This window comes from Schistocerca serialis, chromosome 5 (genome assembly GCF_023864345.2).
Source record: "Schistocerca serialis cubense isolate TAMUIC-IGC-003099 chromosome 5, iqSchSeri2.2, whole genome shotgun sequence".
Taxonomy (NCBI): Eukaryota; Metazoa; Arthropoda; class Insecta; order Orthoptera; family Acrididae; genus Schistocerca; species Schistocerca serialis.
Window position 1 is genome coordinate 70,687,988 of NC_064642.1, and position 17,383 is coordinate 70,705,370.

The window sequence follows — 17,383 nt, forward strand, 5'->3', positions numbered from 1 at the left end:
TAGCTCTTAAGGTACGCATTTTCTGCCCTATGTTTACTGAGACTTTTTTGCTTCTGGTATCGTGTACTTTCAACTGTATGCGTTTACGATATTAATTATGATATACTGTATAACCGTCTTTCATGATTCTTAAACCAAGTGCTAGCTATGACTAAGTTGTGATCTTTGCAAAATTTTACCAGATGGCTTCCTCTTTCATTCCTTACCAGCAGTCCGTATTCACCTACTACTTCTCCTTCTCTTCCTTTTCCTACTATAGAATTCCAGTCCCCCATGACTATTAAATTTTTGTCTCCCTTAACTATCTGAATAATTTCTTTTATTCAACATACATTTCTTCAATCTCTTCATCATGTGCGGAGCTAGTTGGCATATGAACTTGTACGTCTTCGTGTCAATCTTGGCTACACTAATGCGCTCACTATGCTGTTCGTAGTAGATTTTTCCGCGTTCCTATTTTTTATTCATTATTAAACCTACCCCTGCGTTGCCCTTATTTGATTTTGTATTTATAACCTTGTATTCACCTGACCAGAAATCCTGTCCCTCCTGCCACCGAACTTAAATCCACTATAGCTACCTTTAATCTATCCATTTCCCTTTTCAAGTTTCCTAACCTACCTGCCCGATTAAGGGATCTGACATTCCACGCACCGATCCTTAGAACGCCAGATTTGTTTCTCCTAATAACAACATCCTCCTGAGTAGTCTCCTCCTGGAGAGTCGAATGGAAGACTGTTTTACCTCCGGAATATTTTTTCCATGAGGATGCCATCAGCATGTAACAATACAGTAGAGCTGCATGGCCTCGGAAAAAATTACGACTATAGTTTTCCCTAGCTTTCAGCCACTCACAGTACCAGCACAGCAAGGCCGGTTTGGTTGCTGTTACAAGGCCACATCAGTCAGTCATGCCGACTGTTGCCCCTGCAACTACTGAAAAGGCTGCTGCCTCTCTTCAGGAATCACACGTTTGTCTGGCCTCCCAACAGATACCGCTCCATTGTGGGTGCACCAACGGTATGGTCATATGTCTCGCTGAGGCACGCAGGCCTCCCTACCAACTGCAAGGTCCATGGTTCATGGGGGCAAATAAGCTAGAAACCTTACAAACTTGGCTCCACGACAAAGATTTCTCAAGGAAATTAATAACCGTGTCATGTGGCTGCGTTTTATTCATAGGTATTCTCCAACACATCTTCACCGAACAGGAGTGTCGAAATTCTCTTTGTTGTGATAGTGGTAATACCATTTAGAATTATCTCAACCATATTTGTTTTTGTTGATGGTTAGGAACACTGTGCACAGACAGGTTTTCATGGAAGATTTGAGGAAAGTTGATGTCCATCTTCTCTGTATCCTTTCAGCAACTCCATCCATATATACGAGCGGCGTTCACTAACTGATGCAATATATTTTATTCTGATAACGGGATGATTTAATTCTGGATTTCAATACACAAAATTATTCCCCACTTTTTTGGATAAAAATCCCTATTTTTCAACATAATCTCCGTTCAATGCGACGGTCTTGCGCCACCTTACCGGGAGGGCCTGTGTTCTCTTGATACCCCTCTATTGGTCGACGTCAGAGCCAACGGCTTGCTGGATGAGAGACCTCCATATCGTCCACGTACTGCTCCCCGAGGAGTGCATCATTCATTGGGCCAAACAGATGGAAGTCGGAAAGTGCGAGATTCGGGCTGTAGGGCGGATGAGGAAGAACAGTCAAATGAAATTCTGTGAGCTCCTCGAGGGTGCGCAGACCTTGCGTTGTCGTGGAGAAGGCAAAGTTCGTTTGCATTTCTGTGGCGATGAACGCCCTGAAGTCTTTTCTTCAATTTCCAGAGAATAGCACAATACACTTCAGAGTTGATCGTTGCACCGTGAGAGAGGACATGAAACTGAATAACCCCTTCACAGTCCCAGAACACCATCGCCATTATTTTAGCGGCAGAGGGTACGGCTTTGAACATTTTCTTCGGAAGGGAGGCGGTATGGCGTCACTCCATGGATTGCCATTATATTTCCGGTTCGACGTGACGAACCCATGTTTCATCGCCTGTCAAGATGTTCGAGAAAAAATTGTTGAGATCAGAATCATAATGCTCAAGCAATTCCGCTTAGATGGTTCTTCGTTGCTCTTTAAGTTGTTCTGCTAGGTGGCGAGGAGTGTAATGGGCACTCACCTCCGAGCACTCCAGCTGGTGGACGAGTCTGTCAGCACTACTAGCAGAGACGTCCAGTTGAGCAGCGAGGTGTTTCATTTTGATCCGTCGATCACCTCGAATGAGAGTGTCCGCACGTTCCAGCATTGCGGAGTCACAGCTGTGTGCGGCCGGCCGAAATACGGGCGATCGGAGAGGTATTGCGCGACCTTGTTGCGATGATGACAGACGCCTAGCCAAACGACTCACCACGTTTCTATTCACTGCCATTTCTCCGTTGACATTGTGCAAGCGTCTATGAATATCTGCGGTGCTCTGGTTTTCCTCAGAAAGAAGCTCTGCTGGGAACGCAACACCGTTACAGACGCCATTTGAAGGCTACAGATAGCACCGCCACCTATCTGAATTTCATGAAAGTGTAGGAGCTGAAGAGGACTCAGAAAAAATGTGTTGCATTACTTACCGAATGCCTCTCGTACAAGACAATACTTGCTTTCGTGACATCATCTCAAATTGCAATATAAGTATAGCTTGAGTTTGTAGTACCTACACATTCTGGATATGAACAGTTGAGAGTATATATATGGCAGCTATTTGCGGTGTGTTGTATTTGTAATATTAATGGTTGTATGGTACTTTTTCGTCGAATGCTAAATAAAATAAAAAAAGAAGCTACTGGGACACACAGACGGCGGCAGCAACAAAAGAACTGCACCTAGGTAGTGCTGATTGTACCTGTACGTTAAAAAAACCTCCATAGATACTCTATTAAAGGGGTTAAGCTTTGAAGTGAGTAAGTTGTATCGTTTCATTTGTATTAATTTCCGAAAGTACGAGTGTTCTTTCGCTCTCACCTTCTATTTGTCATTCGTGTGTTGTGGTGGGAGATGGAAGATCAGGAATCGACTTTAAATTGTGGCAAAAGTTAGGTGCAATAGAAGAATATTGTAGATACCATGTATGTGGTGCTGATATGTGTCTGACGAAGGTTTCATCTGAGCGGCCATCCAGCGGTTACATGTGGAGACGTCTTAATAATTTGTAGCGGTCAGTCCGGCGCGATATCTGATTTCTCTTCGTCGTTGTGTCTCGAGATTACATTCGTCCGCGTCGGGACGATTACATTCGCGCTCGTGAGCGGGAACCGTGTTACACAATAGTCGTTAAATGTACTCATAAAGACGAAATTATCTATTGTATGCAAACCTGTATCTACCAATAATTAGTGCACCAGTATGGTAAGGTATAGACCGTGAACAGTGGATTCAGTTGTTCCTGGTCTCAGTAGACGCAAAATTTTGCCGAGACTTGGTGTGAGTGTTCTGAGCGTATCCTTCCCCCCTCCCTGTACACAGTAATTATCTATAGGAAAACACACTTTTGTTGATATTGGAGCATATGGCTGAGTGTGTGTAGGATATGGATGACCGTGTCGTGGCAGATTAGGTTCAAAATGGTTCAAATGGCTCTGAGCACATGGGACTTAACATCTGAGATCATCAGTCCCCTAGAACTTACAACTACTTAATCCTAACTAACCTAAGGATATCACACACATCCATGACTGAGGCAGGATTCGAACCTGCGACCGTAGCGGTCAAGCGATTCCAAACTGAAGCGCCTAGAACCGCTCGGCCACACATAAATTAGAAATACTTAGATCTAAGGTGAATCCATATTAGTATTATACACTGAAAAGCCAAAGAAACTGATATACATACCTAATATCGTGTAGGGCCCCCGAGAGCACGCAGAAGTGGCGCAACATGAAGTGGCATGGACTCGACTAATGTATGAAGTAGTGCTGGAGGGAACTGACACCATGAATCTTGCAGGGCTGTCCATAAATCCGTAAGAATACGAGTCGGTGGAGATCTCTTCTGAACAGCACGTTGCAAGGCATCCCAGATATGCTCAATAATGTTCATTTCTGGGGAGTTTGGTAGCCAACGGAAGTGTTTAAACTCAGAAATGTGCCACTCTGTAGCAATTCTGGACGTGTGGGGTGTCGCATTGCTGGAATTGCCCAAGTCCGTCGGAACGTACAATGGACATGAATGGACACAGGTGATGAGACAGGATGCTTACGTACGTGTCACCTGTCATAGTCGCGTCCAGATGTATCAGGAGTCCCATATCACTTGAACTGCACACGCCCCACGCCATTACAGAGCCTTCTCCAGCTTCAACAGTCCTCTGCTGACATGCAGGGTCAATGGATTCATGAGGTTGTCTCCATACCCGTACACGTCCATCTGCTCGATAAAATTTGAAACGAAACACATCCGACCAGGCAACATGTTTCCAGTCATCAACAGTTCAATGTCGGTGTTGACGGGCCCTGGCGACGCGTAAAGCTTTGTGCCGTGCAGTACACGGGCACAAGGGTACACGAGTGGGTCTTAGGTTCCGAAAGCCCATATCGATGATGCTTCGTTGAATCGTTCACACGCTGACACTTCTTGATGGCCCAGCAATGAAATCTGCTGCAGTTTGCGGAAGGCTTGCACTTCTGTCACATTGAACGATTCTCTTCAGTTGTCGTTGCTCCCCTTCCTGCGGGATCTATCCCCAGCCGCAGTGATATCAGAGGTTTGATGTTTTACTGCATTCCTGATATTCACGGTAGACTCGTGAAATGGTCATGCGGGAAAATCCCACTTCATCGCTACCTCAGAGATGCTGTGTCCCATCTCTCGAGCGCTGACCATGACGCCACTTTCAAACTCCACGTTTCGGGAGAAAGTTTTCACGCGAAATGAAAGGTTGGAAATTTTGTCCTCAATATATTCTGAAACTTAGGTGAACAAGTATCACTGCCAAGCCTGTGCTAGTCTTAACACAGTCACTCACGTTAGCGAGTTTATGGTGTCGCATTTCCCGAAAACGTAATAGCTACAAAAATACTGATTTGGTTTTTGATTGATAATGCTCGCCAAATATTAAGTCTGTCGGTACCAAATGCAGTCACAGTTTTTAGCCACCGACCTGCTCAATACGCCACGCGGAATATATGTCTTTTCTCGTCACAAAATTCACTTAAAAAATCCGAAATCTCTACACGCCCATCGGAATAATTATGCCGTCACTTTATCACAGTTTTGATGTATGAAACACTGCTAGATCCGGCAACTTATCGTTTCCATCGGAACTACTACTACACACGTCCGTTTGTTTCATGGCTAGGCTCCCACTCTCCTCTAGAATACTCTGCCTTCTCTACCAGCAGAGAAAGGCCCGCCAAGAATATTGCTTTACCATTGGTCAGTTTACTCAACAGCCAATAGCAAAACAACATTCTCCCGCGCCAATCCGCGCTTTTCATCAATAACCAATCGCAAAATAGTAAACCTAACGACTGCACTTTTTACCGACATAATTATCTAATATGCTGAAGTTTTGCTTATGCATAAAGTTATTTACTATTGTTATTTATACCTGGATTAACTTTCCCTTTACCATAAACTTACTTTACAAATGTATTCGAGAAAAATTCCCTTTGTCTATATCCATACTTCTTCGAAATGTTCCCACACTAAATCCTACTACATAACTCGTTAAATAATTATCTTCATATTAACCTTAAACTACACTCACGCATCACTCATACTGCTAAAACACATTTATAACATTTTACATACACAAAAATAATAATAACACTTTATGAAAATACTAGAACAGTTTATGAAAAACATTCTATTACTTTAGTGCACTCTAGTGTACACAATCGAAACTAAAATCACAGTCCCCCTATCCAATATTGTCCTCTCTCGGCTGATACATAAACTACGTGCGTCTCCAGTCTCGCGTCACCATCTGTCACTATCCAGCTGTGAGGCACATCTCCCGCTTAACCGCCTCCAAGGCAGGATCGTTACACGGCGCTACGCCTCGCTGTTTACATACCTCTGTATTTGAACACGCATGCGTATACCAGTTTCTTTGGCGCTTCAATGTATGTACGTCATTGGAAAGAGAGGAGCTCCTATTATACCAGTGAAGGCCTTACAAAACACTCAGAAATGAAGTTTTCGTCGTTTTTTGGGTCTGGTTCTCCTAAAGCTGATTGGCTCGTCGGCGTTGCAGGTCCGAGCTGGTGGCCGGTGGTGGGCAGCGCGCTCGCCGTCAACAAGCTGCGCAAGCAGTCCGGCTACCTGTACGAGGCGACGGCGGAGCTGGGCCGGCGCTACGGCCCGGTGGTGGGGGTGCGCGTCGGCAAGGACCGGCAGGTGGTGCTGTGCAGCTACCGCGCCATCCGCGAGATGCTCACCAGGGAGGAATTCGACGGCCGGCCGCAGGGGCCCTTCTACGAGACGCGCACCTGGGGCGTCAGGAGAGGTGAGAGACACGGCCCCATTAAACTTCCCCCTTCTGGGACTGGGACGGTGTTGACAACCACGCCACTTTGTTCCTGTGCTCTACGGCTATGACTGTAAGTGTGATGGGACGATGCAGTGCATTCCATTCGCTACACGTGTCCTTACAGCTTCGGCACCGCATTAACTTCTTAACGGCTACTGTACACACGGATACTGTACTTCTTTTATGTGTGAACTCCACCAACTTAAGCCGATCCAGAACCAGAGAGCCCACGCTGGTTATAATTAAGGTGTAGCAGCTATTCTCAGAGGTCCAGTGCGGCCTGTGGATATTATATATCAGCGAAATTTGGTAGATATTCAAGAGTGTTAACGCGGACCGATTTACACAGAAATATAATTAATTCCAATTTTGTCCACCATGTGAAAATCTGGCTTCGTGAATGCAAGAAACTTTCCGCTGCTGGAACGGAAATGCTGTCAATAACTACAGACTTTTGTTTCTGTGCTCTGCTGCTATTACTGAAAGTGTCGTCGGAAGATGCAGTGATTAATTACAATTTTGGCCACCATGTACAAATCTGGCACTGAGAATGCAAGAAACTTTCTGCTGCTGGAACGGAAACGCTGTCGATAATTACAGACTTTTGTTTTTGTGCTCTACTGCTATGACTGAAAGTGTGGTGGGAAGATGCAGTGATTAATTCCAGCCGCCCGGAGTGGCCGAGCGGTTCTAGGCGCTGCAGTCTGGAACCGCGCGACCGCTGCGGTAGCAGGTTCGAATCCTGCCTCGGGCATGGATGTGTGTGATGTGCCTAGGTTAGTTAGGTTTAAGTAGTTCTAAAGTTCTAGGGGACTGGTGACCACAGAAGTTAAGTCCCATAGTGCTCAGAGCCATTTGAGCCATTTTTGATTAATTCCAATTTTGGCCACCACGTACAAATCTGGCACTGTGAGTGCAAGTAACTTTCCGCTTCTGGGACAGGAGTAGTGTTGATAACCACGGAATTTTGTTTCTGTGCTGTACTGCTATGACTGGAAGTGCGGTGGGAAGATGCAGTGTGCTCCCAACACTACTCGAGTGTTTGGGATCCGTACGAGGTCGGATTGAAGGAAAACATCGAAGCAATTCAGAGGCGGGCTGCTTGATTTGTTACCGATAGGTTCGAATAACACGTAAGTGTCACGGAGATTCTTCGGAAACTCAAATGGGAATCCCTGGAAAAAGGCGACATTTTTTTCGATAAATACTATCGAGAAAATTAAGAGAACAGGCATTTGAAGCTGACTGCCGAACGATTCTACTTTCGCCAACATACATTGCGCGGAAGGAACGCGAAGATAAGATAAGAGAAATTGGAGCTCATACGGAAGCATATAGACAGTCGTTTTTCCCTCGACCTATCTGCGAGTGGAACAGGAAAGGTAGTGGTAGAGGGTACTCTCCGTGACGCACCGTACGTTGGCTTGCGGGGTATCGGTGTAGATGTAGAAGAAAGCCGAATAGAAATGTTTCCATGTGTAATGGATTACGAACTGAACGTGGGCAGGGAAGACCAAACAAGTGAGAAAGACATAATGTTGATTTTATCATTAACCGCGTCTAATACAATTTATTCGATTTGAGCACCGAAGCTGTAGATGAGGGACCCCATCCGTAAAACGACGTGATCAACAGTTGCTCGCATCAGTTCCAGTGGAATCTGAGAAACGTGCTCTTGTATATTGGCCTTTAGATCAGGTAGAGACCGAATGTGTCTCTGGTAAACACGTGCTTTACGGTATCCCCAGAGTCAAAAGTCACGTGGATTCAGATCAGGTGATCTTGCAGACCATGCTTCTGGAAAGCCTCTGGAGATAATACGTTCGTGGAAGGTTGCATTAAGCAGATCTTTCTCTGGGTGAGGGGCATGGGGTACTGCCCCATGTTGCATAAAAACAGTGGTATTCCCACGACTGCGCTCTTCCAAAGCACGAAACACATGCTGCACAAGGTGATCTCGATAACGTGCAGACGTCACGGTACACCTGAAAGGCCCTCTGAATATTTTCTCTTCAATGAACAGACCGAGAATAAAGGTGTTTGTGAATCCACACCACACAATCACGTATGGCGAGTGCAATGGCTCTTCTTGCACAAGACACGGTTTAACAGAACCTCCAAATCCACTCTATAGAATACAGTCCAGTCACATGTCTTCTGTGCCAGAAATCGGAGAGCACATTCAGAACGTTGCTGCGGACCATGAGATTCCAGTTCCTGCACCGTCTGGATCTTGTCGTGTACCAGAATAAAATAGACCACAAAACATTCCATGCTACTGGCCATGGGATGGACAATCCTCATGACACTGCATGACCACTAGTACTATTTGGGTCACTTACTGATGATCAGTTGCATCATTAGCAACCTCATCAGTATCTTCCATGGGGATAGGACGCCTTCCTCTGCCAGGTACCACACCAAGCTCACCCGTGTTTTCGAATTTCGTTATCATCATCTTTAAACCGTTTAATAGCACAGAGCCTCTTCTGAGACATTTCAGTCGGCGATACTCTCCCAGTGCAGCACTCCAATTGCTGCCGTCCACACAAAATAGTTTCACTAACTGCGCCCGGTCTCTCTTCTCACGTTATGGCTTGTGAAATGACGGTGTGGATGTCATACCATCATGCAATGTACAGCGCCAAATTTGCACCTGGTGGCACCAGTTGGAACTAATTTGTTTTCCAGCGTAAATCGGTTCCACATTAACGCATTAAAATGTTAACAAGTTTCGCTACCATACAATAATTAAAGCCCACACTGGACCTCCTTGAGTAGCTCCAGTTTAATCAAAATCACCCTTGGCGCAGGGTTGCCAGTTTTTTTCTAACAGCAGATAAGGAGGAATATTCGACACTAGTCATCGGCTTTGATCAGTGACACAGGAAACATGCGACAATCGACGTAAATAACACGGCAGTATAATGTGAGATCAGGAGCGATTATCTTAAAAGGGTTGAGCTACAGATCATCTGATATTACAGCCAGATTTTTTGCTTTCACAATCGTTGACTTTGCAAACTAACAACCAAACTGCGAAAATATGTACCGAAGAGTGACGTCATAGGAATCATTAACATTATATCACTGGTCAAAGCCATCGACTGTATCGAATATTACTCTTGACTCCCAACAAAACTGCGAAAATATGCACCAAAAGGTGACGCCGGAGCAGCCATTAACATTATGTCACCAGTCAGTCCACAACTAGTGTCGAATATTCCTCTTCACTCAACAAAGTCACGAATTTTTACCAATCTGACAGTTATGGACTGAACAAAGTGATAAGTTATTGGCAACGGACACCTCTCAGGCTAGAATTAATACTCACAGATCTAAAATTCAGATATTTGTAAATGCTGCAGTTACTGGTTTCTTCTATCTTCAGTCCTTAAAGTGTACAACTATACTGGTAACGCAGTATAAGTAAGTTGGAATTGAAGAAAACCACCGCATTTTACCTTTTGATATTTCTGTTTGCTTTTCAACCTCTGTAGTAGAATTGCCCCTTCTTTCCTGCCGGTAAAAGGACGAAACTGCAGGTATGTAAATTAAATCCGCTTGTAATGGAACCATTTTAACTAGATTTTCAACCCCATGGAAGACAATAAAATAAGAGGACCATTGCAGTCATCTGTACCTTTGTTAAACCACGATGAAATCTTACACTCTTCGTAATTAAAATTGATTTTAAATTGTAACTCTTCCTTGTTTTTCGGCACTAGCACTTAGTTTCGAATGCCTGAGAGCGAACTTATTTTTCTTTCAAATGCATCGCTAAATTTAAAATGTAAACCAACAAATTTCTGACTCGATACTAAGTGTAAATGTGAAGTAACGGCTGTTGAGTGGAGGTTTTCCAACCTAATCCTGTTCAGAGTAAAAGCTGAATTTTTAGTTTCAGTTAAGTTTACAAGACTGTCTCTTAAATGAAATCACTCCTATAATGAATAGGTCTATATTGTGTGAAACATTATACGTTCTCGTATAGTCAGATATTAATTATCCTAACACAGTTTAACAGACAGTCGGATATCCAGCGGAAAATCTGGACAATTCTGTCAAAATCGGGATACCTGGCAACCCTGGTGTGGCGGAGGGTGCTTTCTTCTATCACTTTCTTTTCCCCCTTCCCTCTTCAATTTGCGCACAGCATGTGGAAAAAACGACTGTCTGTAACCCTCGGTATGAGCTATACTTTCTTAGACTATCTGGTCGTGGTCATTTCGTCACACATATATCAGAGGAAGTAATATGTTCCGCCACACTATTTGGCACGTACGATCGCCGAATGGAATATCGCTTAACAAAAGGAGAGTTGGGGTCCTCCACTGATATATTGGTAAAATTTGGTGTTGCTTAAAGTAGTTTTAGGTAACTGTTTTGGCATGCAGGGTAAAAACCTGTCTACAGAATGTGTGTGCCCGGGAAAGCAATACGATTTGACCCAGATGTCCGGTGACTTCGAAGTTTTTGTCTGGGGTCGGCAATTTAAATGTTGGTAGGAATACCCAGCATATTTGGCTTTCTTGAATACTGTAAGTGGTACTCGTACATTAATATACATCCAGTGTATATTAATAAATAAGAAGACGCCCATTTTAAGTAAAATATTTATTGGTTTAGATAGCAAGCTACACTACTGGCCATTAAAACCGCTATACCAAGAAGACACGCAGATGATAGACGGGTATTCATTGGACAAATACAGGGTGATTCAAAAAGAATACCACAACTTTAAAAATGTGTATTTAATGAAAGAAACATAATATAACCTTCTGTTATACATCATTACAAAGAGTATTTAAAAAGGTTTTTTTCCCCTCAAAAACAAATTCAGAGATGTTCAATATGGCCCCCTCCAGACACACGAGCAATATCAACCCGATACTCCAACTCGTTCCACACACTCTGTAGCATATCAGGCGTAACAGTTTGGATAGCTGCTGTTATTTCTCGATTCAAATCATCAATGGTGGCTGGGAGAGGTGGCCGAAACACCATATCCTTAACATACCCCCATAAGAAAAAATCGCAGGGGGTAAGATTAGGGCTTCTTGGAGGCCAGTGATGAAGTGCTCTGTCACGGGCTGCCTGGCGGCCGATCCATCGCCTCGGGTAGTTGACGTTCAGGTTTCATAACCAACCTTTTTCGTAGGACTCTCCATACAGTTGATTGTGGAATTTGCAGCTCTCTGCTAGCTCTGCGAGTCGATTTTCCTGGGCTGCGAACAAATGCTTGCTGGATGCGTGCTACATTTTCATCACTCGTTCTCGGCCGTCCAGAACTTTTCCCTTTGCACAAACACCCATTCTCTGTAAACTGTTTATACCAACGTTTAATACACCACCTATCAGGAGGTTTAACACCATACTTCGTTCGAAATGCACGCTGAACAACTGTCGTCGACTCACTTCTGCCGTACTCAATAACACAAAAAGCTTTCTGTTGAGCGGTCGCCATCTTAGCATCAACTGACGCTGACGCCTAGTCAACAGCGCCTCAAGCGAACAAATGTACAACTAAATGAAACTTTATAGCTCCCTTAATTCGCCGACAGATAGTGCTTAGCTCTGCCTTTTGTCGTTGCAGAGTTTTAAATTCCTAAAGTTGTGGTATTCTTTTTGAATCACCCTGTATATTATACTAGAACTGACATGTGATTACATTTCCACGCAATTTGGGTGCATAGATACTGAGAAATCAGTACCCAGAACAACCACCTCTGGCCGTAATAACGGCCGTGATACGCCTGGGCATTGAGTCAAACAGAGCTTGGATGGCGTGTGCAGGTACAGCTGCCAATGCAGCTTCAACACGGTACCACAGTTCATCAAGAGTAGTGATTGGCGTATTGTGAAGAGCCAGTTGCTCGGCCACCATTGACCAGACGTTTTCAATTGGTGAGAGATCTGGAGAATGTGCTGGCCAGGGCAGCAGTCGAACATTTTCTGCAACCAGAAAGGCCGGTACAGGACCTGCAACATGTGGTCAAGCATTATCCTGCTGAAATGTAGGGTTTCGCAGGGATCGAATGAAGGGTAGAGCCACGGGTCGTAACTCATCTCAAATATAACGTCCACTGTTCAAAGTGCCGTCAATGCGAAGAAGAGGTGACCGAGACGTGTAACCAATGCCACTGCATACCATCACACCGTTGTGATATATCAGTATGGCAATGACGAATATATGTTCCCGGGTTCGATTCCCGGTGGGGTCTGGGATTTGCTCTGCCTCGTGATGACTGGGTGTTGTCTGATGTTCTTAGGTTAGTTAGGTTTAAGTAGTTCTAAGTTCTAGGGGACTGATGACCATAGATGTTAAGTCCCATAGTGCTCACAGCCACGAGCCACGAATACATGCTTCCAATGTGCGTTCACCAAAAAATGGTTCAAATGGCTCTGAGCACTATGGGACTCAACTGCTGTGGTCGTAAGTCCCCTAGAACTTAGAACTACTTAAACCTAACTAACCTAAGGACAGCACACACATCCATGCCCGAGGCAGGATTCGAACCTGCGACCGTAGCGGTCGTGCGGTTCCAGACTGTAGCGCCTTTAACCGCTCGGCCACTTCGGCCGGCCGTGCTTTCACCGCAATGTCGCCAAACACGGATACGACCATCATGATGCTGTAAACAGAACCTGGATTCATCCGAAAAAATGACGTTTTGCCATTCTTGCACCCAGGTTCGTCGTTGAGTCCACCATCGCAGGCACTCCTGTCTGTGATGCAGCGTCAAGGGTAACCGCAGCCATGATCTCCGAGCTGATAGTCCGTGCTGCTGAGTGGCTGCACGATCCGTTACAGCCATGCGGATAAGATGCCTGTCATCTCGACTGCTAGTGATACGAGGCCGTTGGGATCCAGCACGGCGTTCCGTATTACCCTCCTGAACCTACCGATTCCATATTCTCCTAACAGTCATTGGATCTCGACCAACGCGAGCAGCAATGTCGCGATACGATAAACCGCAATCGCGATAGGCTACAATCCGACCTTTATCAAAGTCGGAAACGTGATGGTACGCATTTCTCCTCCTTACACGAAGCATCACAACAACGTTTCACCAGGCAACGCCGGTCAACTGCTGTTTGTGTATGAGAAATCGGTTGGAAACTTTCCTCATGTCAGCACATTGTAGGGTCGCCACCGGCGGCAACCTACTGTGAATGCTCTGAAAAGCTAATCATTTGCATATCACAGCATCTCCTTCCTGTCGGTTAAATTTCGCGTCTGCAGCACGTCATCTTCGTTGTGTAGCAATTTTAATGGCCAGCAGTGTATTTGCCGGTCTTATTCTTTTGTTAAAATGTGTTTGACAGACATTGCAACCTATATTGCTACACAATTATACAAAAAAATGAATCTTTTGAAGTAATATATTTGCTGATTTCTGAAGTCATTTTATCCAGTGTAATATGATACTCCATTGGACTATAGCCCCCATAGCCCCCGTCCCCCCTTTCCACCGGCCCTGGATGCACACCATCTTTCTTGTAGCGCCTGCCACCTGAGTTTGTTGAGCATTCCAGTAACGCTCTAGTGCTTGCCAAATGATCCTGTGACGAAACGGAACACTCCTTGTAGGATCTTCTCTATCCCCCCTCTAAAGGGTGGTCAAAAAGTTACCGTTTGGGCGCGTTGCTGCAGCGTATATGCAACGTAGCGCGACTCCGTTTCCGGTATGCAGACTGAACGTTAATAAAACTGAGCAACTGTAGGCATGGATTCTCGGCTGCTAATGCAGGAAAAATGGTCCTACGAACGTGTGTCCGGAAGTGGATCGTTGTCGCGGTAGATGGCGCTGACGGATGACAGTTCCTCTAACCACGTGTTCTGCGTTCCTTGTGTGATGCACGCTGTGTCATTGACGCAGCGTACTGTAAGCAGCAGAATGGTCCGGTATTTGTGTCGGGAACAAGCCCACATGCTGGATACACGTAACTGTACTTTGGCTTACACCGTGCTGGCGGGCCAATTGCCTGGAGGTTGTACTAGGGTTCGTCTCAATACCATATAGAACCAGGTCCTCCAAATCTGGTGTACCCACAATCCGTCGCCTTCCTGCACGTCCGTCTGTCTGGAAGAACCCGTGATCACACAAACGCCAAATAAAGGGCTTGAAGTGTTGTGTGATGTAGTTGGTGTCTGTGAGGGTACTTGTTTTGGTGTAGCCGTGCTGCCTCTCGACCATTTCCGTCTGCTCGTCCGTACACAGACACCTTTTCGACTTGTTTTTCCCTCGCTCTGTTTGCGACTGAAACAGGAAAGGAAATGATAGTAGTGGCACAGGGTACCCTCTGGCAAACAGCATATGGTGGCTTGCGGAGTATGTAGAATTTTCAGAAGTGTAGAACTGAGTGCTTCACTAAACGAAAAAACGTAGTAGCCTATGATTGTAATATGTATGAGTTATACATCTGTATTCCTTATATCAACATATTTATTCATCAACATAGTCACCCTGACATCGTACACATTTCTCCCACAGAGAGGCCAATTTGTTGATTCCGTTATTCTAGAATCTTTGACTTTGAGGATGGAGCATCAGCCTCACCTCTGCTTGCACCTTTTCATTGATGTCAAAGTGAAGTCCTCAAAGATGTGTTTTAAGTTTTGGAAACAGATGAAAAGCAGGTGGGGTCAAGTCGAGACTACGGAAAACGATCGATGACAGTGAACCCAAGGTGTCAAATTGTTGGAGATATTGCAGCGCTCACGTTGGACTGGCATTGTCATACCGAAGGACAAAGTGCTTCATCTACATCTACATCCATACTCCGCAAGCCACCTGACGGTGTGTGGCGGAGGGTACCTTGAGTACCTCTATCGGTTCTCCCTTCTATTCCAGTCTCGTATTGTTTGTGGAAAGAAGGATTGTCAGTATGCTTCTGTGTGGGCTCTGAGCTCTCTGATTTTATCCTCATGGTCTCTTCGCGAGATATACGTAGGAGGGGGCAATATGCTGCTTGACTCTTCGGTGAAGGTATGTTCTCGAAACTTTAACAAAAGCCCTTACCGAGCTACTGAGCATCTCTCCTGCAGAGTCTTCCACTGGAGTTTATCTATCATCTCTGTAACGCTTTCGCGATTACTAAATGTTCCTGTAACGAAGCGCGCTGCTCTCCGTTGGATCTTCTCTATCTCTTTTATCAACCCTATCTGGTACGGATCCCACACTGCTGAGCAGTATTCAAGCAGTGGGCGAACAAGCGTACTGTAACCTACTTCCTTTGGGATCCCACACTGCTGAGCAGTATTCAAGCAGTGGGCGAACAAGCGTACTGTAACCTACTTCCTCTGTTTTCGGATTGCATTTCCTTAGGATTCTTCCAATGAATCCGTCTGGCATCTGCTTTACCAACGATCAACTTTATATGATCATTCCATTTTAAATCACTCCTAATGTGTACTCCCAGGTAATTTATGGAATTAACTGATTCCAGTTGCTGACCTGCTATTTTGTAGCTAAATGATAAGGGATATATCTTTCTATATATTCGCAGCACATTACACTTGTCTACATTGAGATTCAATTGCCATTCCCTGCTCCATGCGTCAATTCGCTGCAGATCCTCCTGCATTTCAGTACAATTTTCCATTGTTACAACCTCTCGATACACCACAGCATCATCTGCAAAAAGCCTCAGTGAACTTCCGATGTCATCCACAAGGTCATTTATGTATATTGTGAATAGCAACGGTCCTATGACACTCCCCTGTGGCACACCTGAAATCACTCTTACTTCGGAAGACTTCTCTCCATTGAGAATGACATGCTGCGTTCTGTTATCTAGGAACTCTTCACTCCAATCACACAATTGGTCTGATAGTCCATATGCTCTTACTTTGTTCATTAAACGACTGTGGGGAACTGTATCGAACGCCTTGCGGAAGTCAAGAAACACGGCATCTACCTGTGAACCCGTGTCTACGGCCCTCTGAGTCTCGTGGACGAATAGCGCGAGCTGGGTTTCACACGATCGTCTTTTTCGAAACCCATGCTGATTCCTACAGAGTAGATTTCTAGTCTCCAGAAAAGTCATTATACTCGAACATAATACGTGTTCCAAAATTCTACAACCGATCGAGGTTAGAGATATAGGTCTATAGTTCTGCACATCTGTTCGACGTCCCTTCTTGAAAACGGGGATGACCTGTGCCCTTTTCCAATCCTTTGGAACGCTACGCTCTTCTAGAGACCTATGGTACACTGCTGCAAGAAAGGGGGCAAGTTCCGTCACGTACTCTGTGTAAAATCGAACTGGTATCCAATCAGGTCCAGCTGCCTTTCCTCTTTTGAGCGATTTTAATTGTTTCTCTATCCCTCTGTCGTCTATTTCGATATCTACCATTTTTTCATGTGTGGTCGACCTCCCCGAATTTGTGATTTCAGTTTCCTGAGAATCTGTCACGCACCGACATAGTTACGTTACACGCTGCCACGTTACACGCTACAATTCGTAGCCCTCTTGTGGCAGAGGGTTGCAACTTGCATCAGCGAAGCGGGAAAGTCGACTGAGTAATATTCATGTCATGCAATATCTCAACTGATATCGAGAACAGAAGGAAAAATTCGGAAGCATTAATTTTCTGCACGCCTTCATAGGTTATCAGGGCGATCTCCAATTAAAGTGGGCATTGCTGATAAGATAAGAACTTCCGGTGTTATTTTGCACACTTGGGTGACATATTCAAGGTCACTCCCCACTCCTCTGCCCGGATCAAGGTCACCCAGAGGAATTCCCACCCTTCCTCTCACCCCTCCGCACACTTTCCCTTCCCCCTGGACCAATGAGATTCAAGCACTCACCATTTTCATCTTTTATAGCTTGGGCACTTGAGTG

At 45.0% G+C, this 17,383-nt stretch overlaps 1 protein-coding gene across 1 annotated transcript in view; it reads left to right on the top strand.

The window, feature by feature from the left end:
- The window catches only part of LOC126481137 (probable cytochrome P450 303a1), a 157,687-nt gene that overhangs the window by 68,782 nt on the left and 71,522 nt on the right, over positions 1 to 17,383 (top strand). The window contains exon 3 of the mRNA XM_050104687.1: positions 6,254 to 6,505. Coding sequence (XP_049960644.1) covers positions 6,254 to 6,505 — 252 coding nt within the window. The remainder of the gene's footprint in view (positions 1 to 6,253; positions 6,506 to 17,383) is intronic.